Source organism: Lynx canadensis, chromosome C1 (genome assembly GCF_007474595.2).
Source record: "Lynx canadensis isolate LIC74 chromosome C1, mLynCan4.pri.v2, whole genome shotgun sequence".
Classification (NCBI taxonomy): Eukaryota; Metazoa; Chordata; class Mammalia; order Carnivora; family Felidae; genus Lynx; species Lynx canadensis.
The window spans coordinates 220,706,341-220,732,993 of NC_044310.1; the positions used below are offsets into that span (position 1 = coordinate 220,706,341).

General features: G+C 60.5%; 2 protein-coding genes across 5 annotated transcripts in view; one reads left to right on the top strand and one right to left on the bottom strand.

Moving 5' to 3' along the window:
• The first annotated feature begins 232 nt into the window (after nucleotides 1-232).
• Nucleotides 233-13,286, top strand: BOK (BCL2 family apoptosis regulator BOK). The gene is made up of 4 exons (XM_030327912.1): nucleotides 233-474; nucleotides 3,169-3,297; nucleotides 11,337-11,500; nucleotides 12,500-13,286. Exons 1-4 carry the CDS (start codon nucleotides 252-254, stop codon nucleotides 12,623-12,625), a joined length of 642 nt encoding a protein of 213 aa, XP_030183772.1. The 5' UTR covers nucleotides 233-251; the 3' UTR covers nucleotides 12,626-13,286.
• Nucleotides 13,287-20,496: 7,210 nt separating this feature from the next.
• The window catches only part of THAP4 (THAP domain containing 4), a 41,196-nt gene continuing 35,039 nt past the window's right edge, over nucleotides 20,497-26,653 (bottom strand). For 3 of the 4 annotated variants that reach the window (XM_030327899.1, XM_030327904.2, XM_030327903.1), the window contains one exon: nucleotides 20,497-20,762. In XM_030327899.1, coding sequence (XP_030183759.1) covers nucleotides 20,643-20,762 — 120 coding nt within the window. In that variant the 3' untranslated portion in view covers nucleotides 20,497-20,642. Of the gene's footprint in view, nucleotides 20,763-23,534; nucleotides 24,881-26,653 lie in introns of those variants that run through there. The other variant, XM_030327900.1, reaches the window with a different exon arrangement.

Genomic DNA, 26,653 nt, shown 5'->3' on the forward strand with positions numbered 1-26,653 from the left:
CGGGCACCCTGGGGAGCCTTGTGATGGAACCCGGAATCTCAAAGAGCGTGGCACCGTGATTTCAAAGATTTGTCCCTCCCCCCTTCACCAGAACGAACGGCCCCTCGCGGCCGGCCGCGCCCCTCCAACCCCTCCCCGCTGCGCCCCCTCCCCGCGCGCCCCCTCCCCGAGCGCCCTCCCCGCCGCCGGCCAGGCCGGGGCGCTGAGCCGGGCTCCCCGCAGGTGCCGCGCCCCTGGCCCGCGTCCCCGCCATGGAGGTGCTGCGGCGCTCCTCGGTCTTCGCCGCCGAGATCATGGACGCCTTTGACCGCTCGCCCACCGACAAGGAGCTGGTGGCCCAGGCCAAGGCGCTCGGCCGGGAGTTCGTGCATGCGCGACTGCTGCGCGCCGGCCTCGCCTGGAACGCGCCCGAACGCGCCGCTCCCGCCCCCGGAGGCCGCCTGGCGGAGGTGTGCGCGGTGCTGCTGCGCCTGGGTGAGTGCGGGCCGGGGCGGGCGGGTGCCCGGGAGAAGCCCCCGCTGCTGGCCCGAGGGGTGTCTCGGGGGCGACCCCCGTTGCTGGGCCGAGGATGCCCGGGAGAAGCCCCCCAATTCTGGGCCGAGGGGTGCCCCGGGGGCGACCCCCGTTGCTAGGCCAAGGGGTGTCCGGGAGAAGCCCCCCGCTGCTAGGCCGAAGTTTCACTTGGGGGCGGACAGGGGGCGGGCCGGGAGGGGAGGAGGAGGAGGGCAAGAATAGCCTTGCTTCGCTAGGCGGGCCCACCCACACTCCCCTCTTTAGCCCCTGGGCTCTCCGGCCCACCCGCTGCAGAGCTCCCCGGCATGCCAGCTCCGCCCAGATCTGAGACATTCTGTTCACAAAGACTAGAAATCTCTGGGAAACAACAGTGTTTTGGTGGCTAAACTTCCAGAGTGACCCTTGTACTGAGCTGGGCACAGAAATCCTTTGTGGGACCACGTGTCCCGATGTTTGTTTTGGAAAGTAGGTCTTTGGGGTTGCTGCCTGAAATCCCCGCTGCTCTTTCCCCTTGATGTGGAGGCCTGGTAGGGCTCCCTGCAAAAGAGGCTCAGAGGCTCAGAGCCACCAAGGGGCCAGCCCGTGTGTATAGACACCTGGGGGCACTTATGGGGGGGGTGCGGTCACACGCAGCCCAGTAACTGTTTCCACCTTCTCCAGGGTCTACACCCCAGAGGGGGACCAGCCCAGCTGATTCAGTGTACTTCCCCCAGGGACTGAGCTCGCTTATCTGGTTGCTGGCGGTGGGCACATGGGCAGGGGATGGAGGCCTGATGGTGCGGCTCTGCGCAGAGTGTGGGTCCAGGCTCGCGGGGAAGTGCTGTGTGAGAGGACGCTGCCTCTTCTCCGGCTGACACCGGTGTCTGCTTGTCCCTGTTTTGTGTGGACTCAGAGCAGAGCTGTGTAGACCTGGAGTGTGGGGAGACACACAGATTCCCTGGGGCGTCAGACAAGGCTGCCAGGAAGGGTGGTAGCCCTCCGGGGCCTCAGGGGAGGGGAGAGCCAGTGGGGTTTGGGAAACCAGGCAGGGGTCCAGAGGGCCTAGACTCCCATGAGGTCAGCCACCCACAAGCCGTTTCTTCAGCTGGCCTGTGGGGATGACACTGGTGGAGCATTCTAGAGGGCCCTGGAGAAGGTGGTTCCTTGGCCTCCCTGGGGGAGCCAGAAGGAAGTCTTGCCTCCGTCCTGGCCTGCCCTGCAGTCCCCCAACCTCCAGCCTCTGTCTCCTTGTCTGTGAGCGGGAGCTGGGTGCTGCCTCTGCCCTGGGCCCAGAGTGCCTATTGTCTGAACTTGTCTGAAGAACTTTGCTTCGGCCTCTCCCCGTCTGACCAGGCTGGTTCCTGTGCCCTCAGTCCTCTGTGTCCCATCCTGAGAGCCCCGGCATTTCCGGCCTGGGCTTGGGTGCCCAGCACCAGCCATCTCAGGAGCAGGGCCTTCGAGGCCCTTCCCCGGCACCAGGCTATGTCCGGTGGCTGGGACTCAGCCCTGCCGGGTGGCCAAGGAGGGAGGAGATGGCCTGGCCCCCCAGGGTGCTCTCCTTCTTGTCTGTTCGCTGCGTTCTGCTCTTGGTGCCGCTCCGCACTAGCCCCTTCACGGCCGGCGCTGCCTCCCTGCCCCCCAGACGCCCCTCAGCCCCTCCTCGGCACAGACGCCTAGCTCCCGGGGCAACGGCACACAGGAAGAAGAATGGGTCGCGTCCCCGTGGTCAGTGTCTTGGGGCCGGTCCCCAGCGGCCCTGAGGTCTGTGTGGGAACGGCCAGGCCGGCCCTGGGGATTTCCATGCCACCTCCTCCAGCTGCCCGCCAGCCTCGCCGGTTTGTGCTCTGCATCTAGATCTTAGTTCATTAGACGGAGTGCAGCTGGCCTCGGGAATGACGCAGACACCCCTGCCGCTCCGTGCTGGCCAGTCCCCGGCATTTCCCCGTTGGCCTTGGCTGCAGAAGTCCCTGGGCTGGGGGACACCGGTCGGAGGGCCGTGCGGGATTCCCAGCACGTCACTGCCAGGGGCGCTGCAGCGAGCGCAGGCCGCGGGCAGGGCTGCTGAGAGGGCATTTTCTCTGCCCAACGTGGCCGCCCGTCCAGACACACCCGCTTGGCACCAGGAGCCCAGGTTTGAGCCTGGGCGGTGTCGGCGGCTTGGGGCAATGGCTCCGCTTCTCGGTTCACAGAGCAGGGCCTGAGCGAGGATGCCCCTCAGAGGCAGCAGCCAGGGGCCCACCTGCGTGGGGTCGTTGGCACAGCCCCTGCCCGTGTCGGGCTCTGGCTGCCTGCCCAGTCCGCCTGCCGCCCGGGCAGCTCACTGTGAGCCATGAGTCACCCATCAGGCACGGCCCTTGTTCCTCCTTGGGATTCCCACCACACCGGCCCAGCAGGCTTGGCCCTGGGTGGGAGTGGGGGGTGGCTGGCTTGTCGGAGGGGCGGGACGCGGAGGTAGGTCTGGGGGTTCCCAGTGTACCTCCTTGGTCTCCTGTTCCCAGGGGCCATGGTGGGGCCAAGTCAGGGTGGGAGTTTGACGGGCTGAATCCAGTCGGGGATCAGGCATGTTCGGTGCCAGCTGCGGGCCGTGAGGAGTGGGCTGGTCCCAGGCCCGTGTGACGGTGGGACCAGGGTCGTGCAGGCACGGACCACCTCTGACCCCGCTGTGTGACTGCACAGGAGATGAGCTGGAGCTGATCCGGCCCAGCATCTACCGCAACGTGGCTCGTCAGCTGAACATCTCCCTGCAGTCTGAGACAGTGGTGACCGACGCCTTCCTGGCCGTGGCAGCACAAATCTTCTCCGCAGGTAGGCCTGGGTACCCCCTCCCCCAGGGCGCCCACAGGGCTGGGGTGGGCCGGGGGGCAGGGCCTTCAGCACCGGGGCAGCCCTGGAGCCACCTGGTGGTCACGTGTACTTTCTTGCTGCACAAAAGAGCCCAGAACCTCGACTCGAACGGTGACGTGCAGTGCCTCCCCCGGTTGTGAGGACGGTGGGCCTGCTGGGCAGCTGGTGCCAGGCCTCTACGAGGCTCTGACTGGGCATCGGCTGGGGTGGCAGCGACCTGAAGTCTTGTCTGGGCCGCGTGTCCCAGATTGCCAGTCGGTGCTGGCCGTTGACTTAGAGGGGGGGCAGCGTGTCCTGCGTGTGGCCTGTGGGCTTCTCACGGCGTGGTACCGGGTCCCCAAGGGGAGTGTCCCCAGCATCCCGGGTGGAACTGCCAGGCTCTCGGGATGCAGCCTCTGCAGGTACGGTGTCACTCTGCCGGACTGTGTTGGTCAAAGGCGCCTTGCAGGGCGGCCCCACGTGGAGGGAAGATCCATGAGGGCAGGAGCCCCGGAGCAGAGGCTCCCTGGGCAGTCTCTGGGGAAGAGCACCACACCTGTCTCAGCTGGCTGACCCGCACGCCCCGGGCGTCTCCTGGAGCCCCAACTGTGCGCAGGTGACGTGTGCTCCTGCCACCTCCTCTCTGTGCCCTCACCTCTGAGTTCAGCTCCTGCTGCTACCCCCAGACTCACTGGAGGCGATGGGGCTCGTCCCCCTAAACCTTCTCCTGTCCCCATGTCCTCTCCTTGGAACCCCGCTGGGCTCCCTGCCGTCCACGGACCTCATATCCCCACCTGTGACACCACGTCCTGGCCTGGCACCCACACTCTGTGAGTCCGTCCCTGTATCCTTGTATAACAGGTGCCAGGCTGTGCGTCTAGGTAACCAGAGCCCCAGCCCCAACCAGCACCTCCTGCCTCAGCACATCCCGTGGGTATTTCCCCGGCACCGGGGCCAGGGGACCCCTGATGACGGGACGGCCTGCCCTGGCCCTCGGCGGGGGAAAGCTTGGGGGCCTCGGAGCCAGAGTGTTCCAGAGGCTGCATCCCAGCTGGAGTGGGGAGTGAGGTGAGCGGTCATGTGGCTAGTGGAGAGGGCCACCCTCCCTCTGGGGCTTTCTGGAAGGCATTCCACTGCAGGAGGAAGGGCCCCAGGCAGCAGGGAGGCCTCGCACCCTCCTCTGGGAGGCGGTCCTGGCTCTGTTGCTGACCAGCTATGTGACCTTGGCCTGGGTTTCCTCATCCGTGGGATGGTTGGGACAGCAGCAGAGCAGGGCTTTAGGGTGGAGGCTGCGGGGGGAGCCACGGTCCCCACCACCCGCAGATGCAGCCCACACCCTGCAGGGAAAAGAGATAAAGCAGAGGGCTGCTTCATCCCATCGGAGATGAACCCCTAGCCCAGCTGACCCCACCCTCTGGGGTGACCACACGTCGACATCCGGTATCCTCCCCCAAGGAGGCTCTACCAGCTCCTGGTGGGCATAGGCTTCCCTCAGTTGTGGCCAGTGTGGTGGGGATGCAGGACAGCCAGGGATGGCCAGGGACGCGGGACGGCCAGGGACACAGGACAGCTAGGAACGCGGGACAGCCAGGGACGCGGGACGGCCAGGGACACAGGACGGCCAGGGACACAGGACGGCCAGGGACGCGGGATGGCCAGGGACATGGGACAGCCAGGGACGCAGGACGTCTAGGAACGCAGGACAGCCAGGGACGGCCAGGGACATGGGACAGCCAGGGACGCGGGACGGCTAGGAACGCGGGACAGCCAGGGACGGCTAGGAACGCGGGACAGCCAGGGACACGGGATGGCCAGGGACACGGGACGGCCAGGGACACAGGACAGCCAGGGATGCGGGATGGCCAGGGACATGGGACAGCCACGGATGGCCAGGGACATGGGACAGCCAGGGACGCGGGACGGCTAGGAACGCGGGACAGCCAGGGACGGCTAGGAACGCGGGACAGCCAGGGACACGGGACGGCCAGGGACACAGGACGGCCAGGGACACAGGACAGCCAGGGATGCGGGATGGCCAGGGACATGGGACAGCCACGGACGGCCAGGGACATGGGACAGCCAGGGACGCGGGACGGCTAGGAACGCGGGACAGCCAGGGACAGCTAGGAACGCGGGACAGCCAGGGACACGGGACGGCCAGGGACACGGGACGGCCAGGGACACAGGACAGCCAGGGATGCGGGATGGCCAGGGACATGGGACAGCCACGGACGGCCAGGGACATGGGACAGCCAGGGACGCGGGACGGCTAGGAACGCGGGACAGCCAGGGACAGCTAGGAACGCGGGACAGCCAGGGACACGGGACGGCCAGGGACACAGGACGGCCAGGGACACAGGACAGCCAGGGACGCGGGATGGCCAGGGACATGGGACAGCCAGGGACGCAGGACGTCTAGGAACGCAGGACAGCCAGGGACGGCCAGGGACATGGGACAGCCAACCGTCGAATCTAGCTTCCTCCAGGGCCACCACCAGGTCAGCACTGACCTCCCAGATAGGAGTCAGTAAGGCTAGGACATCATGAGGCAGGTGCCTGGATGGGCTGGTGGGAGGGCCAATTTCCTTCCGAATGTTCTAACTGTCCTGACCTGGGGCGGGGCGGTGGGGGGGGGGGGGGGGGGCGGTGCTGGGCTGTGGCAACCTGCAGGGGTGGGCTGGGAGGGCACGTTGTGGAGAAGGGAAGCAGGTGGGGCCCAGGAAGGAGGTGGGGCCCAGGGGACATCCTGGGCTGAGGATCCCCCTCCCCCTCCCTGGGCTCCTGTGTCCTGGGCCTGATGGCTGGCGCGTGGGTGGCCGCCTGTGTCTGACTCCAGGCTGGCGGGCGGCTGGTTTATGAGCCGAGGTCTGGCTTTAAAAGGAAGGCTTATCTCTGAGAATGCCGCTCTGCTCTGCTGCTGGCTGTGGGTCTGAGCGGGAAGGCTGGGCTAGGCTCCTGGGTGGTGGCTGCTATGTGGGCAGGGGACAGGGGACAGAGGGACCACTCCACCTGCCCAGCCTTGCTCAGGGAGGTGTTCGGAACGACTGGGACCACGAGGACAGGGGAGGGGCAGGGAAGAACGGGCACAGAAGCCCGGAGGCTCGCTCCGCTTGCAGAGGTCAGTTAGTCTTGTGGTTTTCACCGGAGACTGGGGCGGAATATACCCCCTCGTGTCCAAGCACGTTCGGCCCTGGCCCCCACCGGCCCCGTCCCCTTCTGGGGGCAGCCTCCACACCTGACCTGCCCCTGTGGGCTCTGCGGCAGCTGCCCCTCATCGGCTGCGGCTCCGTGACCTGCAACTGGTTTCTTAGCTTCTCTGAACCTCAGAGCGACCTGAAAAGAGCAGGGCTGCACGGAGGTGGGGTTGCAGGGCTGGCCCTCTGCTGCTGCCTGGCTCTCCGGCCACCCCCTCACCAGCTGTGGGTGCGCCTCCCACCACCCCGCTTGCCGCCAAGGCTTCCCCTTGGTCCCTTGTCCATCCTACGTCTCAGGTCCTTAGACCCTTTCGCCACTGGGTCGGCCCCAGCCGTGAGGTCCAGCCTTGAGGTGCTCGCCAGCCCCGTCCGTCTTCCCGCGGCCCCTCCTTGCTGACACGGACCCTCCCGCTGCACCTCGCACCCCCTCCTCCCCTTGGCAGGCCCCCCTGGGGTGCAGGCCCAGTCAGGGCTGTGGCCCTGGATGGGGCAGCTTGAGGACTACAGGGCAGGACCTGGGGAGGCATCCCCTGGGTGGCCGTGCCTCTGTCCCTGCCCTTTGTCTGCTCAGCTCCCTTCAGGGGAAAAACTGGTTTTTCTCTCCCTGGTTAGAAGTTGGCAGGGTTTTCAGTTTTTTCTTCTTAGGACGAGAGCAAAATATTTTATCACAAAGAGATCAGAAAATAGAAAAGATAACCAACTCTTAGAAAACAGTACTAAAAAGACCACCCAACCTAAAAGAAGCGAAGAATCTGAGTAGACGCTTTTCCAAGGAAGATGTACAGATGGCCCGTGAAAAGCGCTCTCATCAGCCAACCAGGGAAGAGCCACCACCGCGAGGCCTCAGCGCCCGCCCACCAGGATGGCTGGGATCAGAGGCAGGTGCACACGCCACGGTGGGGACGTGAACAGTCGAAGCCTCATTAGCTGCTGGTGGGGCCCCAGTGTGGCTCGGCTGCCGTGGAAGACGGTCGGCCTCTCTAGCGGTTTAACGCGAGTGGAGTTACCGCGGGGCACACCGGTCCTGCTCTTGGGCGTCCACCCGTGAAAAATGGAAGCACACGTCTACGCAGACGTTCAGAGCAGTGCTGTTCACAGGCAACCCAGACGTTCGTCATCTGATGGATGGATGAGCAGAACGTGGTCTCTTTGCGCAGGGGAACGTCATTCGGCCACAGAAAGGGAGACATGCTGACAGGTACCACGTGGATGAACCTTGGGGACGTTGTGCCCGGTGCAAGCAGCCAGACGCAGAACGGAGTGTCGTGTGTGAGCCCTTCCACAGGGAACACCTACAGGAGGGAGATCCGCCAAGGCCGAAGACGGGTCTGCGCGCAGGGGTGGGGAAGGGGCCTGACTGCCCGTGGTGAGGGCGTCCTTTGGGGGCATGAAAATGTGTTAGGGCGAGACACTTAGTGCATTAAGTGCCACTGTAATTTAGGGTAACTTATTACCATCCCTGGCTTTTCTCTCCAGACCTGAAAATACAGCCATCACGTGGAGCTCGCCACAGTGAGCACCTGTCTCCACGTGGGGCACCACAGAACGTGGTGTTCACCTCCTGCATCCCGTGGCAGTCACCCCGACCCTCGCGTGTCAGTCCCTTCACCTGCGTCCCGGCAGGGAGGGGTGCCTGTCAGGTGCCAAGGGCACCATGTGAGCGGGACGGGCATGGGGGGGGAGTGCTATCACCACGAGCTGGCGCCCTCACGGCCTGGCCTGTGGAGCTGGGGAGCACTGCCGGCAGCAGGGAAGAGGCGGGAAGAGCACACGCGGGGCCGGGGTGGTGGGAATGGGGCCTAGAGGGGGGTGGGGGCTCACATGAGATTTCAGACTTGGATTTATTTTTAAGTCATCTCTACACCCAGCGCGGGGCTCGAACTCATACCCCTGAGCTCAAGAGTCACACGCTCCACAGGCTGGGAGCTGGCCACGGGGCCCCGTAACTTGGATTTCTTTAGAAAGAGATGCAAAGTAACAGTAATGGGAGGTTTTTACGCAGGGGAATGATGTGGTCCGATTTATGGGGTTTAAAATTTTTCTCTTTATTGAGATGAAACTTACAGAACAATGAACCGTTGCAAAGCGTACAATCGAGTGGCCGTTGTTAGTGCATTCACAGTGCGTGCAACTAACACCTCTGTTTTCATCGCCCAGGACACTTGGAGCCCCTTGAGCACCCCCTCCCCGCCCCTCCCCCGGCCCCCGGCAACCGCCGACCTGTGTCTGTCTCCATGGATTTACCTGTTCTGGACGTTGTGCGTAACAGATTCATACAGCGTATGCGGCCTCTTGAGTCTGTGGCTTCCCCTGAGCGCCGTGTTTCCGAGCCTCCCCAACGCCCCATCCCTTTTCGTGGCTGTCGTGTTCCCTGGCACGGACGGACCACAGTTTGCGCTTCCGCTCACAGTTGATGGCTTCTTTTGTCGCTTCCACCTTTTGGCGACTGTGAGCAGGGCTGCCGCGAACACGGACGAGCAAGGGTGGGTGGGAGCCGGTCTATGCACCGGCTGCTCCGCGAAGGTGCGTTGACCCGGCAGCACCACCATCCGCAGATGCCGCGTCCTCAGGCTAATTCCTGCCGTGATGGTGGCTGTCTTTCCCGTCAGGGTGACAAGGTGCAGACTCACCTGGATCCTCGCTCACACTGACATTTAGAGTTTTAATCTGACAGGGGCGCTGGGGTGGCTCAGTCGGTAGAATGTGCAGCTCTTGATCTTGGAGTCATGAGTTCAAGCTCTGTGTTGGGGCTACAGTTTACTTTAAAAATGAATAAATAAAGGGGCGCCTGGGGGGCTCAGTCGGTTAAGCGTCCGACTCTTGATTTTGGCTCAGCTCACGGTCTCACGGTTCATGAGCTCGACCCCCGCATCAGGCTCTGTGCTGACGGTGCGGAGCCTGCTTGGGATTCTCTCTCTCTTCCTCTCTTTCTTCCCCTCCCCCACTCACGCTTTCTTTCTCTTTCCAAAATAAACAAGTAAACTTAAAAAGACGAAAGAGGAGAGTCGATAATGTACTCACATGTACTCGCTAGACCAGAGTAATTGTAGTTTTCTGCTGTTTGTGAAGAATCTTTACTTGTAGAGGGGCCCCTCGTGTTGGGAGGCTGGAGGGCTGTGACTCTCGTAGCCTGGCAGGGAGGCGAGCATGGTCTCTGGGCCTTGGTTTCTGGGACCCCGGGGCCCTCCCGTTTGCTTCCTGACTGGTCCAATCCATGCCATGGGTCAGAAGTTTGCTGCGTGCACAAGTCTGAAGCTGTCAGAGTTTCCAGCCTGGGGTATCTACCTGGTCCTTGGCTTTAGGGGCTATATCCTGTGACTCTGCACAGAGCACGCCCTCTCCTCAGCTTCCAGAGTCACTGTTCAGACCTGTTCAGTGTTATAATAAATCTGGACACGGGACACACTAGATCCCAAGGGATGATGCTGTCTGGCCATTGTTTTATTTTTCCCCTGGGTCGTATGACGCTTCCTCGGTTATATCCAGGTAACCATAATCCTCCCCTGCTACAATCTGTTTTAAAGATTCTTCGACATATTCTATGTTTTCTCATGGTATCTTTTATAATTGATATTTTAATGAGCATGAGGAAATTTTGGTACAAAGAGGAATGACTAATAATTATAATTACAATGACAACGGTAATACAGCCACAGAAAATAAAGTGCCCCCACACGTTACAGCAGTGCTCTTCCAAGTGCTTTGTGTTCGTTAGTCGGAGAATTAAGGACGGTGGGTTCGGGGAGGAGGAAGATTAAGAGAGGTAAGAAAGAGGGGAGGCTGGGTGGCTCAGCTGGTTAAGCATTCGACTCCTGACACCCGCTCAGGTTGTGATCTCCCGGTCATGAGATCAAGACGCACGTCGGGCTCTGCACTGACAGCGTGGAGCCTGAGATTCTCAATCTCTCTCTCTCTCTCTCTCTCTCTCTCTCTGCCCCTCCCCCCCAAAATAAATAAACTTAAAAACAATAAAGTTTTAATCTGACAGATTGCAATCTATATCTTGTTTTCATTGGCCTTTCTGTGGTTATTTGTGAGGTGGGCATTTTTCAGATGTTTCATGTATTTGTATCTTTTCTTCCGTGAAGCAGCTGTTTATTCTGCGTTCATACTTTTGAAAGGTTTCTCTTTGTTCTGGCTGAGTTGTAAACTCTCTTTATACGTTAAGGAAGCCCACACCCTAGAATTTCGGGCATTCTTTCTCAGACTCCGTTCATCGGCCTTTTCCTCCCGGGCGGCCGCATCTTGGTGCCACCGCTCAGGAGCTCTGTGGTCTGGGGAGGGTCACCCCCCTCGTGGGCCTCAGCTGCTTCGTGTAGGGAACGTCCTGGTGCTTTCACACGGCCGTTCGGGAGACCGGACGCGCCCGGGGCAGGTGTGGCTTGACGCCTCTTACTGGACACAGTGTGCAGCTCCAGGTCACTTGGCCACCCTCGCCCCTGGCCTCCGTTTCCTCCTCACTGAACTGCCTTGCTGTCTTATCGCCTCCTCCGGCAGACGGTGGGCCGTGCGAGGTTGTCCTGGGCGCTGGCACAGGTGTGCGGGTGGATAACGGGGGCTTCGAGAATCTCCATCTAAGAACTACCCATGAGGGTGGCAGGACTGACCTGTGATGGAGGGCGGCTGGGGCTCGTGCCTGGCGGTCAGCTGGCAGGGCACCTGTCCAGGTGGGGTGGAGGCTGGCGCCCTGGGTGCCCACCCCAGTCATCAGTGGGAGGATGGCAGGGGGCGTGGCTCAGAGAGGCGCTTCCTGCGACCCCGAGGGCTGGACTGGAGCCAGGGTTTGGGTGGCCTTCTGCTGACCGGCGTCTGTCTCTCTCCCTGCAGGCATCACGTGGGGCAAGGTGGTGTCCCTGTACTCAGTGGCTGCGGGGCTGGCCGTAGACTGTGTGCGGCAGGCCCAGCCCGCCGTGGTCCACGCTATCGTCGACTGCCTCGGGGAGTTTGTGCGCAAGACCCTGGCGCCCTGGCTGCGGAGGCGCGGCGGATGGGTGAGGGGCACCTGAGGTCCCGGGAAGGGGTTGCTGGGTGGGACAGGGGTGAGGCCCAGCTCCCTCCAAGGCCGGAGCCTCCCCCCACCTCTAGGGCTAAAGTCCTGCTGTCCGGGAGTCCCCCGCAGGGCAGAAGCTGGTCTGCAGCCGTGACCCCTCTGTCCAGGAGAGGTGGGGCACATCGGCCCAGCCCGCAGGGATGCGTGCAGGCGTCCTACCCATCAGTCCCCGCGCCCCAGCCGCCCGCCCAGCCCTGGCCAGGCTCCCACAGGAGATCTCAGTTTTCTCCTCTGTAAAACGGATGGTGAGCAAGGGTGTGCGAGGCCGGCTGTGGATGACAGAGCTCAGCCCTCCGCCGAGGTTGGAGCCGAAGGCCGAGGTCGGGCGGTTCTGGGGCCGGAGGCTCATCTGAAGTTGGCGCTGCGGGAGGCAGGCGGAGGGACACCGCCTCCAGGGTGACTTGTGGCTGTGGGTGTCCCTCAGCAGGGACCCCGGGGCCTCTGTCCCTCCTGCTTCCTCTCCGTGGAGCCAGCAAGGCCGTGACCACCACGGTCCAAGTCTGGACTGTAGAGAAAATACTTCATTTCTTAGCAGGAACAGGAAGAAATAGTGGCCGTTCCCTGGGGTTCTGGAAAGCTGTGTCCACTTCTGTTTGAAGGGAGAGTCTGGAGCTGGGTTTGGCGTTTCCTGGCGCCCCAGGCTCCACAGGGCCAAGGCAGAAGGAGGCCGGGGGTTGTGGGGACGTGGCTGCAGGTAGTGGCCACGGGGCTGGCGGTGGAGTCCTCACGTGGGCACCGCAGGCTTCTCCCGTCGGCTGGCCGCTCCCTGCCTCCACCTACCTCCTCCCTTCGCTTCTCGTGGCCGGGTCGGCCCCACGCGGGTCTTCCGTCCGGAGTGGACCATGGGCCTTCCCTAACGGCCTCGCGCACCCCCTCGTGGGTGTCGGTGGACATCCGTGTGAGGTGCCCTGCCCTCTAACTGTGCCCTCTTCCCTCCCAGACCGATGTCCTCAAGTGTGTGGTCAGCACCGAGCCCGGCTTCCGCTCACACTGGCTGGTGGCCGCACTCTGCAGCTTCGGCCGCTTCCTGAAGGCCGCCTTCTTCGTGCTGTTGCCAGAGAGATGAGCCGCTGGCTCGGGCAGAGGCCGAAGCCAGGCTCTCCGACCCAGGAGACCCCCGGCCCTCGAAAGCGCCAACGTCCTCCCCAACCAGGCTGGGAACGCTCCGATCCTCAGAGCCCCGCCTCGGTGCCGGAGGCCCTGCCCTGAGCCCCTCGTCCACAGACCCTGGCCCTCTAGAAGGGGAAGCAGGGGGGGCCTCCCTGGCCTGGAGCTGGGTTTCGGTGCCTTCCCCTGGAACCCCTCCCTGTCCTCTTCCATCTGGAGCCATGAAGCCAGGGTCACCATCCAGGTCCCAAAGGAAGGGGGCTGGGAACGCCAGGCTGTCACTTGATGCCCGGGTCCCGTCCGTGAAGGGTGACCACGTCAGGACGTGAGCTGGGCCGTGGGCCCTGCACATCCAGTCGGAAGGAGACCCTGGCCTGGCCAAGGCTGGAGGAGCCGTGGGGTCTTACTGACCTTGTAAACAGGGCATAGAGCTCATGTGCTGGTTGCTTAATCCATTTCTGGAGGGAGCGCGTGTCCCCCTCCCATGGCAGGGAGGCTGTGTTGTGGGGACCAGGGGTGTGGGCTCCAAGCCGGCACGCCTGACCTGAGAGCACAGGACCCTGTAAGCAAGAAGGCTGGTGTGTGTGCGTTCAGTCCCAATAAAGTTTCATGGCAACGGAGGTGACCCATCTGCTTTCTTGGTGCCTCTGCCCTGCCCTGCCGCCCAGGGACGGGACAGGAGGCAGGTGAGAAAACACAAGTGCGGAAGCATCCCAGCACGCTCCCTGATTAGGGCGGCCTCTGCTGCCACGCACCGTGACAGGGAGCTCCACACGGACACATTCGTGCATGCACGGCGTCACGGGCACACACGCACACACACACCAGGAACAAATGCTCAGCGGTCCCGCCCTGCACGACTCCTCAGTCCAGCCCGGCCGTTCTCCTCCCCTTGCTTTGCCGGCCAAGGCCTCCGTGCCCCTTCCCGGGCTCCCCCTGGGCCCAGAGGCCTGGCTGCTGTGTGTCCACCTCAGGGCCGGCTCCGGGCAGTCCGCACCCCCGGCTTTCTGGTGAACGGACATTCTCCCCATGGGGGCCCGACTCCTGCTCAGGCCACAGGCACACGGTGCTGGATTCTGCCACCCAGTCTCCCGTGGTCTGGGTTTCCCTTTCTGTGCAACGTATGGCTGAGCCAGAGGACGGCTGACGTCAGCTGGCCCGGCCCTCCCCTCCAGCCTCCCAGGGAAGCGGCACGGGGTGGGAGTCGGCTGGCTGTAAGGATGCTGCTTCCTCCAAGCCCTGCCTGCCCTCCTCTCGCCCTGGTGCCCGTGACGGGGGCAGGCGATGCCGGTCAGGTCTTCGTTGCCCGCCGGGCCTGCCCCAGCTTCCTCCCTCACCCCCTGGACCCAATCCTGGGGCAGGCTGGCAGCACAGGACAGCAGCAGGGTCCGAAACCAAGGGAGATCAGACGGGGGCTGTCTTCACACACCTCTGTTACAGGACGCGGTAGGAGAGAGGCTCTGTTTCCAACAGCAACAAATGGATAAGACTCCTCTGCATGAACCCAACAGTGAGAGAGCCTGTGTGCGGAAGGCTCGTGTGCCTTCAAGACCCCACACGGACTTGAGCAGACGGAGGCACCGTGTTCCGGAGAGGAAATCCATCCACAAAGAAGACAATTCTTCATAAGCAAATTTACAAATTTAATGCATCCTTGTAGACATATCAGAATGGCATTTTTTTTTCTAGATTTAAACAAGCTGATTAAAAAATTTTTTTTTAAGGTTTATTTTGTTTTTGAGAGACAGAGCACGAGCAGGGGAGGGGCAGAGAGAGAGAGGGAGACACAGAATCCCAAGCAGGCTCCAGGCTCCGAGCCGTCAGCATAGAGCCCGACACGGGGCTTGAACTCACAAACCGTGAGATGGTGACCTGAGCCAAAGTCAGATGCTTAAACCGACTGAGCCACCCAGGCGCCCCCGAACAAGCTAATTTTAATGGGAGGAAATTTTCTTAAAAAGCAAAAATAGGGGCGCCTGGGTAGCTCAGTTGGTTGAGCGTCCAACTTTAGCTCAGGTCACGATCTCACGGTTTGTGGATTCAAGCCCCACGTCGGGCTCTGTGCTGACGGCTCGGAGCCTGGAGCCTGCTTGGGATTCTGTGTCTCCCTCTCTCTCTCTGCCCCTTCCCTGCTCGTGCTCGGTCTCTCTCTCAAAAAGAAATAAAATGTTAAAAAATTTTAAAAATGAAAAAAAGTACAGCCAGAATGAATCTTTTTTTATTTTATTTATTTTTTTAATGTTTATTTTTGAGACAGAGACAGAGCATGAACGGGGGAGGGGCAGAGAGAGAGAGGGAGACACAGAATCGGAAGCAGGCTCCAGGCTCTGAGCCATCAGCCCAGAGCCCGATGTGGGGCTCGAACTCACGGACCGCGAGATTGTGACCTGAGCTGAAGTCGGACGCTTAACTGACCGAGCCACCCAGGCGCCCCCAGAATGAATCTTAAAAAGGAGAAAGGTGAGGGAGAAGCCCGCCTGTAGCTGAGCCCGGTGTGGCGTCTGTCACGGAACCGCGAGCACGAGGCCAAGTGCAGGCAGGCAGTCCAGGGGACCTGGGACAGCCAGAGCCAGACCCCAGTGCCTGCAGAACTGAGTCCGCAAGTAAGGTGGGGGAAGAGACGAGATGGGACCCGAGGTCACAATATACACGGGGACAAATTCCAAGTGGATCAAAGACCTAAGTGAAAAACGTGAAATAAGTACTGGAAGAAATGGGTAATTTTCTCCATAACTGGGGAACAGACAAAACCTTCCTAAGACGTAAAATTCAGGAACGACGAAAGACAAAATGCATAGTGGATAAAAAGGCATTTAACATTTTCAAAAATACTTGTAACTTGAGACAGAAAAGAGTAGTGGGCACCAGGGCCAGGGGTCGGGGGACGGGAGTGACCATCATGTGGTCGGGGGCTTCCTTCTGGGACGACAAGGATGGTTTGGGAGAGGGCAGAGGTCACGGTTGCCCAGGAGGATGAAGGTACTAGATGCCGCTAAACTGTACTTTAGTTACTGGTTAAAATGGCGAACTTTATGTCATAACAGTGTGTTTTCCCTCAATAAAAAAAACTGTAACTGAGCGTTCATGTCAGGATTAATATTCCAAATTCAAGAGTGCATCAGCTACAAAAACCCAGAAGAAAAAAATAAAATGAGAGAAATGCAAACCCCAGCTAGCCCAGCTCCCGTTCCCTGACGAGCGCCCGGCTGGTGGGGCAGGCGGCCTCCCACAGCCGTGGGGGTGGAGGGCACAGCCCCCAGGGGTCGGGTCCCCTGTGCCGCTGGCCTTGGGCTGGCAGCCCCCCTCCTGGACGTCCCGCCTGCGTGCGCCGGCAGAAACCCAAAGCGGCAGGTTACTGGTGGGGACATCGTTAGGCCCGCCGAAGACCGGAAGCGGGGTGGGCGTCCGGCGGGAGGGGACCCGCTTGGTGAGCCGTGGCCTGGCTGCCCCAGAAGCACCTGCAGCTGGGGGCGGGCAAGTGGGCCCTATTTTACGGTCCTGGCAATAAAGTCACGTCGGGGGTTTTGCGTAAGCAGAGCCACCTTGCGGAGTCAATCAGAGAGTTACGCAGGGAGCTCGTGTGGCGAGCCGGTGCCGGAAGCACCAGGGAAACCGAGGAGTCCAGTTCGACTGTATCTGGACTCGCTCTCTCTGCTGGGAAGGGGCAAAACCAAAAGGAAAAACTGCAGACGTCAGGCTCGGTCCGTTGTCACAGTGTTACTCCTCTGAAAACGCTATGTACCTGGAGACTAAAGCAACTAATATTGCAAAGAACCAAGATTTTTCACCTTAGAAGAGGTAAGATCGAAGAGTTTAGGTGAAAAGTTCTGCGCTCCTAGAGCGCGAACTGGAGACGGCACGGATGCTACGCTTTTCCCCGTAAACACGAACGTGAGTCCCCTGTGCTGAGGCAGCCACGGGGAAGGCGCCGACTGCGTGGCGACCTCAAACGGGCCACGGCGGTGCCGAGACCATGAAGTGTAACTCCGTTTCTGGCTCTGCCCACGCAGGCGGGAAGCAGGGCAGTGGGCCTGCGGCCTCTGAGCACCCCGCCACCAGAGCGGAGGCCACTGGACACAGCTGTGCGCTCTGGCCTCTGAGCACCTCCCACCACCTTTGACCTCCCACCCTCGACCTCCTGTCCTCTGAGCACCTCCCGCCCCCTTTGACCTGAATCACAGGTTCCGGGCAGCAGGAAGAGCAGAGGAGCCTTGGGTGTGGGCCTCCACTTGAGGTGCTAGGGCTTTCTGACGCAAATGGCGGCCGGCTTTCTGCTGGGAAGTTACTTCAGGGCGACCAGGCTCAGCCTGCTGCACGCGGAAGGAGTTTCTTTCTGACAATTCATCCCCCAGTGCAGGAGTGACTGCTGTTGGGGTGCCTGGCCGGATCAGTCAGGGCAGCATGTGACTCATCCCAGGGCCGATATTTTGTTTTTTAAATGTTTATTTTGAGAGAGAGAGAGAGAGAGAGAGAGAGAGAGAGAGAGAGAGAGAAAGTGTGTGTGTGTGCGCGCGTGCACGGTGGAGGGGCAGAGAGGGAGAAAGAGATTCCCAAGCAGGCTGTGCTGTCAGTGCAGACCCCGACTTGGGGCTTAATCTCGTGAACCGCGAGATCATGACCTGAGCTGAAATCAAGAGTCGGATGCTTAACTGACGGAGCCACCCAGGTGCCCCTTGGGGTCGATATCTGGAGCCCCGTGTTAGGCACAGAGATTACTTAAAACAAGGCAGTTAGTGGGGAGGCCTGTCCCTTCCGCCTCTGAATGCCTCTCTCCGGGTCTCTGACAAGCCTTTCCATTCCTCTCTCTCTCCCATCTGCCGCTCACACCACGGCTCCAGGAAGAGAACAGTGTGAGGTCCATGCAGCTCTCTGACTGTCATGTAGCCAGTCCTTCAAGAGAGGGAGTCAGGTGTCCCGGGGACCATGCTCTGGCCCTAGTGGTGGCAGGACTTGTCCCTCTCTTCCCAGCCCTGCCCTGGGGGCTGTAGAAGAGCCTGGGGATTTAGTGGTCCAGATGGCTGGAGCTAAAGGGGCCAGGGAGTGGGCAGGCAGTGTGTCCGTGGGGTGTTCCCCACTCCCAACAGCTCCCACCCCTCCTGCCTGACAGCGGTGCTGAGGGGGCCCCTGCGATAGGAAGTGAGTGGTTCCCCGCCGCCCATCCCCACTCCAGAGACTACAACACTAGACAGAATGTCTCCTGCTGTGGTGCTTCCCCATCTGTGATCTCATGCATTTCCCCTACGATTTCCTTCTCAGACAGGCTACTCTGTCCATGGCACTGACTGGCCTTTTAGACCAGGGCCTCTGAGAGCCTTGTAGGAGGGGACGAGGATGTGGAGGGGAAATGTCAGGCCTGAGCCAGCGGGTAGGTCGCGGGTGGCTGGGTTGAGCGCAGAGAGGCCTGGAGGTGGTCAGCAGCTCTGCGATACGGACTATGGCTCTGCGCCCCCGCCACCCCAGGCTGTCAGAATAGGAGTTTCCAGGCTCTTCTGAAGACGCTGTCTCCTTGGAAATGCCCCAGAAATTTCCACAGTCTCCTCAGTTTCCCAGGAGAGCCTGGGATCCCAACGTCTGGCTTGTCCCTGGAATCCCTGCCTTTCCTTCTCCTGTTTGTGTGGGTGGTGGCAGGGCCGCTGGGGAATGTGGCGGGAGGCGCCCCGCTGACACCTGCAGGAGTCTCAGCCTCCCCCTCTGACGGCTGCAACTGGTTTTCCTTTCTGTCCACCCAGCGCTGCAGGCACGAACGAGTCACAGAAGGGGAAGGAGGGAGGCAGGCATGGCGTCCAAGGTGGGCATCCGCTGGGATCTCTGATCTACCCAGGAGCTGACTCCTCAGCTCCTACCTGGGGTCTCCCTGACCCACAGATGCCCCTGAACACACGCAGAAGGCAGGAGTCGCAGGACCCGGGTCCTACCCGCTGTCAGCAGCCGTGCTCGCTCCATGCCGCTCACCTCCAGTCGGGTGGGAAGGGTCGGAGGGAGCGGAGCCCCTCTTCCCATCAGGACACTGCTGACCGCTTTGCAGTTTTGGCTCCTCTATTTTGTTAAATAAAAAATATGCCAGACCCGATAAAATACAATGGCTCTGTGAAAAAGGAAAAAGAAAAGTGCCCGGCTGCTGGGAGGAGCATGCCTGCTGATCGGGGGACTGTGAGTTCAAGCCCCATGTTGGCGTGAAGATGACGTAAATGTGTAAATAAAGAAACGACCACAGCGGTAAGGCGGCCAGTCTGCAGCGCTGACCGTGGGGCTGGCTCAGGAAGAGATCCCCCATGGTGGCGGACTCCCCGGTGAGAGATGGGGTCAGCCCCCCACCACTGGGGCCTCTTAATTTTAGCATCAGCAAAGGGCGGCAGTTGGACAGGTGACTGCCGGAGTGGCGCCAGAAGTTCTGGGCATACACAGTCCAGTGAGAACTTCCATCCACGGGGACAGAAGGGACGGAGGAACAAGACAGACACACCCCCAGTTCAGCCTGGGGAACACCTTCCGGGCTTAGAGACCCCGTTCCCAAACAGCACGGGGGAGGGACCAGACCGTGCCGGATGTTTGCTTCTGGTCCTGGGCTCCGAGCCCACCCCAAAAGCAGCTCTGGGCGGGAGGGCCGCGGGTGGAGGCCGCCCTGCCGGCTTCCGGGGCCTCCGGTGCTAAAGTCCAAATGTTTGTTTTCCCCAAAGCCCAGATGCTGAAATCCTAACCAGAGGGGCTCTGCTACTTCCCCCTAGACTTTGGAGGGTGAAGTGGCCCGGAGTCTCGGCAGAGACCCGCGCCCCACGCGGGTGGAGCCGCTGGTGTGATTCCAGCCGCAGAGACCCCAGAGAAGTGCATATAATCTATGCGGCACAGCCGCGTAATCCCACAGGAGCGCGTCCCAGGGAGCCGCGTGCGGGCTGCGTCCAGCAAAGCTGGGGAGGCAGGGCCTCCACCCTGCGGGCCTCCGGGCAGGCCCGGAGCCAAAGAGCGGGCTTCTGCCGCCTTTGGGTTTTGGCCCTGCCGGGGAGCGTCCACACCGTCCCTGGCCTGCCATGTTCGGGAAGCACCTCAACTGTCTGGTTTCACACGCAGCTAGAGGGGACTTCACCTCAGGATGACTTCATACGAGTCTCCTGCCCTGGATTTACTCGGCCTGCAGCAACCTCCCTGGCCCCTTGGTACCTGGGTCACCAGTCCTGGTCCCTCCTGAGCTCCTAGGTACTGGCCACCTCACCTGGTGCCGCCTTTGTCCCCAAGCCCGGGGTGGGGGGGTGGGCGAGGCTTGGTCCTCCTCTCCCTGGGGCTGGGGCACCACCTCCCTTCACGTGGGCTCCACTTCAGGGCTGGGCTTTTAAGGTGGGGTGTTAGGAAGAAGCAAACGGTTTGTTTTGCTTTGATACGCACACTAAAGCAGTTGGTGGGAACGCCGGGAATTTGTTTAAAAATACTCCAGCGAAAAGAAGGGAGAAGGGACGAAGCCCTGGGAGGGGGACGGCTGGGTGGCTGGGAGACTGCACAACACACACAGAAATGAGAGCAGCGGTCCGCACAGAACGGCGGGGGGTGTGAGGGACTCACGGCCGCGGGAACGCCCTTCACCTGTGCAGATGGGGCCCCGAGACCGTCAGCTCTAAAGTCATAAAGTAACTGATCCCCTTTGTGACGCGTTGGTTGTCGGCTCCCCCACTGAAGATTTATAGGTATTTTAGATTTTGCCAAAACTACCAGAAGAAAAGGTGGGGGAACACGAGAGTCACTCCTTAATTTTTTAGGGAAAAGACTGGAAAACAAGCAGCCACCGGCAGATGGAAGAAACGCACAGTCTACATGAGGGACAATATTCAAAATGCTCCGTCATAAAAATAAAGGCCTTTTATTTGGTTTTTCTACGCCGTTACAGGAACACGTGGCGACACGCGGGAGCCCACGGAGACCTGCGGCCACACCCACACCTGCTGCGGGCGTCCACGGGGAAGCCGAAGGGTCACAACACACGCTCGGGGTCACGGGGTCACCTTCTTGTAGGTGACGTGAAGATGCTGAGTCATGGGCTGGGTAGTGGTTGCCATGGAGACCGTCTGTTCGAGTTTGCCGTCAGAATTCAGCCGGAATTTTCGGGTGATCTGAGCAGGACAAAACAAACGCAAACCCCTTAGTTCTGTCTTCCAAGGGCGACCCTGCCACAGGCCAAGCGTGTGGCACAGGCCGCAACTTGCCGCCTCCGTCGTCAGGGGCCCGTGGGCCTCGTGGTGTCCCCGCCAGCAGGTGGGGGGCGTGGGGGGGGGTGGACACGGGACCCACAGCCGCCACGGGGCGTGCCGGGGTCAAGGCGTCCTGACCTCTGCTCCGGCCCCTCCCTCTGCCCCTGGGCTGTCCCCAAAGACCAACAGGCAAGTGTGGGACTTGGTCTCACCCCAGCCTACTTAGAAGCCAGCCATCCTTCTCTTTCCTGCTTTGTCACCGTTCACTTTCACACCCACGACTCGAACTGACGTAACACGCGTTCTCGGAAAGCTCAGTACGAGCACTTTTGGAACCACGAATTAGTCAGAACAAAGCACGGCGGCCGGTGAGAAAATGCTACCCGTCTGGAACGTTTGCCCAAGAGCGTGGAACACGCAACGGCTGAGACACGACCCCGTGGCCGGGACCTTCCGGGTGTTCCGGACGCGCCGGGGGCCGCAAACGTACGAAATAGGACCTTTGCCGCAGGCCGCAGCCAACCGCTCTGTAACTGACCACCCGGCTCCGAAAAACCAGAAAAGCCGCATTTCAGAAAGTCCACTTAAAGGCATCAGGGAACCACCCCGAAGCCGGGACAAAGGTCCTGGAGAGAAGGGCGTGTGGAGACCCAGCCCGGGGCGGCCCTTCACCCGAGTCGTGTGCCTGCCGTGAGCGGCTGCCTGGACCCCGAGGGGACGGCAGCTCCGATTCGTGGCGCGGTGCTGCGTGGAGCACTCTGCAATTCCACGCCCACCGAGGAGGAGAGGCTGTGGAAGCACCCCGGACTTTGGGCTGCCCCCAGCACCGAGAGTTAACCGGCTATGGGACAGGGAAGGCCAGCTTCGAAGCGACTCAGCCTGCAACGGGCGGGGCCCGCCCCACAACACCCCTCGGTGGGAGACAGCCCCACACAGAGCCTCATGGCACCTGAGGTTTCCACACACAGGGTCTAGGGTCCAAGAGGGAAAGAGAGAAGAACTGGCTTAGCAAAGGAGGTAAGAGCAGGACCGGCACCCCGGGGTGGGGGTGGGGTGCCGATACCGCCCCGGTCAGGAGGCCACACGGTATTCCCTGCGGACAATTTCAGCAGAGAATCGGATCTGCCAGAAAGAATAAGGTGGAAGTTCTGTAACTGCAAAATGTGATGATGAAAATTAAAGCCCCCAAGGTGGACTCGGCAGAAGAGTCGCAGCTGGAAAGCGGCTGGTAGAAAACACCCGCTGGACCGTGAGGACAGACGGACGGACGGACGGACGGAAAGTCACAGCTCACACGTGTGGCGGAAACCCCAGCACACAGGACAGAACGATACGGCCAGATGTGAGCAGGTCGCAGCTGTAAGACTCGCATGCAAAGTGCATCCGGGCCTAACACTGGCTGCCCCGGGAGAGCAGGAGCCCCCGGGGCAGGGGCAGGGGCAGGGCGGGCGCCAGGACACAGCGGGACGGCACCACAGAGAAATGACAGAACCGCCACCCAAGGTGTTCTCTTCAAAACTGGAGGCAAAATAAAGACGTCTTTGGACAAAAGAAACTCCACAGATTTCGTATCCCCTTAAACAGAAGACCAGAGGGCCCCCCGCACGGAGAAGCAGGGGCAAACGAAGGGCAGGGCGAGAGCAGGCACGTGGGTGGCCACGTGCAGCGAGGCGTGGGAGCGCGTGAGTGGGGAAACTGAGGCAGCAGCACGCTTTGCTTCTGTGAACGGGGGATCGTGGGAAGGGGCTGACCCACGTCCGGCTCATGGGAGGGGTACGAAAAATGCCTCAGGTGGCGATGTGTTTGAAAATACCTTCCCTATATTCAAAGTCACACGCCGCTGTGTCAGACACGGTTTCCTTCTGGTCTCCCAGACTCTAACTTGTGACTGAAGGGCGCCAGCCGCGAAAGGCGTCCAGTGAACGAAGCTCCCGGGCTCCGTTTTAGCCAAAGGTACTGGTATGTTCTAAGGCGGGACACACACCTGCTCCCCGCAAAGGATGCTCATCTCTGTCTTCGAGTACGAGGAAAGATTTCCGAGGTCACCTGTGAGGAAATCTCTGACTCCTGCTAAAGTGACAGGAAACACTTGTATTTCCTTGTGAGAAGAAAAAAGATTCCTTTTGCCGTCATTCAGAAAAAGAGTGGTGGAAGATAAAGAGCAAAGTAAAAAGACGACAGGGCAGGGGAGACGCACGGAGTCCGTATCCTGTATCCCGCAACCTGTGTGTCCCCAGCGCCAGCAGCTGCCGCCCGGGGGTGCTGGCCACGCAGTCCCAGGCTGCACCCAGGCTCCAGTGCTGGAGCTTGGGAACCTCGCCCATCTGCAAAGTCCCCCCGGTGGCGGTCACCACAGGGCAGACAGCAACACTCGGGAGGCCGGGAGAGCACAAGAGGCAGGCACGGGGGAGCGGAGCACCCAGAACAGGACACACAGACAGATACACAACCGGGGGGCCTCATGTGGCACGTAAGCTTCGTCTCACCGTGTCAGCGTCTGTAATTCTACGTGATTTCTTCTGGAATTTCATTTAAAAATAAACAAGGCTTGGGGCACCTGCGTGGCTCAGTCGGTCAAGCGTCCGACTTCAGCTCAGGTCATGATCTCGTGGTCAGTGTGTTCGAGCCCCGTGTCGGGCTCTGTGCCGACAGCTCGGAGCCTGGAGCTGCTTCGGATTCTGTGTCTCCGTCTCTCTCTGCCCCTCCCCCGCTCATGCTCTGTGTCTCTGTCTCTCAAAAAAAATTAAAAAAAAAAAAAAATAAGGCTGGCTTTAACCTTTGAGACCACTTCTCAGGGGACACGGGTGGAGACGTGGTCTTGCGGTGCCCTCGCTGAGTGCCCGGGACCACGCTGCACAGGGACGTGCAGGTGAGGCACTGCCTTGTGAGCCACGGAAAAGAGCGAGGCTGCTGCTTAGTTACTCTGAGCCCGTGAGAGGCTCCTCAAAACATCTAACACCTGAGGACAACTGGCCTTTTCTGAACGGCTTTCTCTGCATGGCTGGAGGGGCTTCTGGAAATACCACACGGCCCCCCACAGCCCGCCTCACGGTGCAGTGATCCAAGTGTGGCCTCCCCTCACCTCTGCCTCTTCGTGCCAAACCTGCGACGGCCATCCTATTCCAGCGTAAGCAGTGTGGCGACGGGCAGCAGGCGAGCCGGAGACAGGCCCGGGGAGCACAGCCCGACCGCCAGTCCAGGAAGGATGCGGGGCTGGGGAGCGAGGGGCCACCCTGCGCCCACCGCCCCCAGAGCACACTCACTGGGCTCTGGTCAGGTCGGGCACCTCCGGCACGTGCCGTGTGACCTCCGGAGTGCTGTCAGCCTGTCGCGGAGATGCCAGCGGTCACAGCGGAGCACTCGGAGCCAAAGCCAGCAACGGTAGCACCAGCGCACAGGCCCCGAGAGTCGCCCGTCAGGTTCCTTTGGAACTGGAGGCCCTCGGAGGACGTTTCTCATCCCCCTCCTACTGCCAGTCGCTGGAAAGATGTAAAGTCGAGGCAGGCTGCACGCTGCCTTGCTCGGTGGTTCCCACGGCCTCTGCCCGTAGACAGCAATCTGGTAAGCTCGCTCAGAGTAATTCCGTGTTCATCCCAAGTCGGCCACGACAGCGAAGGCATCATCGAAGACCCATCTGGGCCACAGACAGATCCTCATTTGAGGAACGGGAGGCTGGAAGGAGCCGCTAGCTTCGACAGCTTCAAAGGGGAGCCGGTCCAGGCGGCCCGGTGATCGCAGACAGCACGCTCAGACCGCGGGGAGCCCGGCTCCCGCACACACAGCCGGGCCGAGGGCCCACGAGCCTCTGGAGGTGCAGAAGAGTCCCTCTTGACAAACGCCAGTTGTTCTCTTAGCCAAGGGTGCCCATTTTCCCTAGACTGCGCCCACCGCAGGGAAGCGCGCTGCGGCGGGAGGCGCGCTGTGAGAATTTCTTGATGTCTTAATGCTTTCTAAAAGCATGTTTTTCCTTGTTTTGTTCAGTAGAGAAAAGGTGGAAAAGGAAATTCAGGAGGAAGATGGCTTTCACTGTGTGTTAGTTCCTAAAACAAAGAAATCAGGAAGCCACAGTGGTTACCGTGCTCGCCGTAGAGCAGGTTTGAGGTGGAGGTGTGGCGGAGGGTGCGGAGGTGACAGGGGCCGAGCTTCACAGCCGAATCTTCACAGCCGAGATTCACAGGAATCCCGGCGAGCCGACAGCTACCCTACAGCCAGGCCTGTCGTCATTCCTCGGTGGCCTGCCGCCAGTCCGCACGACCGAGAATCCAAGCACACGCACGCTCGCCCCCAGCGCCCCCAGCGTACTGAGACACACGACACTGTGTAGGTGCACAAGTGTGGACTGGACACAGGTGCCTCTGGTGCTAGCTGACCCCCATCACCTCACACAGTTACTTTCTGTGTACGGGATGTGAGATCTGTGAGATCTACTGTATACAATACGGTAGAAACTGCCGACACCATGCTGGGCATCACGTCCCCACGACTCACTCCTCTTCTAACTGGACGTCTGTGCCCTTGACCTACAACCTGCCATCCCTCCGCCCCTAGGCAACAACCAGCAGTGTTTCTTTTCCTGCCTTATTTTACTTTAGCACGATCCCCTTGGGGTTTTATCCATGTGGCAGATGACAGGATTTAATTCATTTTAAAATTCTAGGGGCGCCTGGGTGGCGCAGTCGGTTGAGCGTCCGACTTCAGCCAGGTCACGATCTCGCGGTCCGTGAGTTCGAGCCCCGCGTCGGGCTCTGGGCTGACGGCTCGGAGCCTGGAGCCTGTTTCCGATTCTGTGTCTCCCTCTCTCTCTGCCCCTCCCCCGTTCATGCTCTGTCTCTCTCTGTCCCAAAAATAAATAAACGCTGAAAAAAAAAAAAACATTCTAACATTCCTCGCGTGCGTGTGTGTGGGTGCACATCGCACACATACTCGCTCTGCCCGTCGGTGCACACGAAGGCTGCTTCCGTGTCTCTGTGAACGGGTGAGGAGTTCACAGTGGGTCCGGGGGGCAGTATCTGTCTCACGGCCGTAGACACGCAGCTGCTCCACGACTGTAACCAGACCCCTGCCCTGCTGCTCGCGGGCGACAAGGAGAGGGGGTTGCCAGAGTGGGGCGAGGGGGAGGTGAGGGAGAGAGGAAGCCAGGAAGAGAGGTCACTTTGAGAGAAGGCACAAAGACAGAAAGATGAAAAACTCACTTAATAGCTTAACTGGAGACAGAAGAAAGACTTGGTGAAATTGAAAATGGGTCGATAAAAATATCCAAATTGGGGGCGCCCGGCTGGCTCAGTGGGAGCGTGTGACTCTCGATCTCCGGGTTGGTAGTTGGAACACCATGTTGGGGGTAGAGATTTCTTAAAAATACAATCTTTAGGGGCACCCGGACGGCTCAGTCGGTTGAGCGTCCAGCTCTTGATTGTAGCTCAGGCCACGATCTCGCCGTTTGTGAGTTCGAGCCCCTAGCAGGACTCTGCCGACGGCATGGAGTCTGCTTGGGATTCTCTCTCTCCCTCTCTCTGCACCTCCCCTACTCCTGCACGTGTGTGCTCTTTCTCAAAAATACATGAACTTTAAAAATAAAACAAAATCTTAAAATTTTTTAAACATTTATTCGTTTTTGACAGAGAGAGTGTGTGTGTGTGAGTGAGCGGGGGAGGGGCAGAGAGAGAGGGAGACACAGAATCCGAAACAGGCTCCAGGCTCCGAGCTGTCAGCACAGAGCCCGACATGGGGCTCAAACCACGAACCGTGAGATCATGACCTGAGCCGAAGTCGGACGTTTAACCGACTGAGCCACCCGGGAGCCCCAATACAATTTT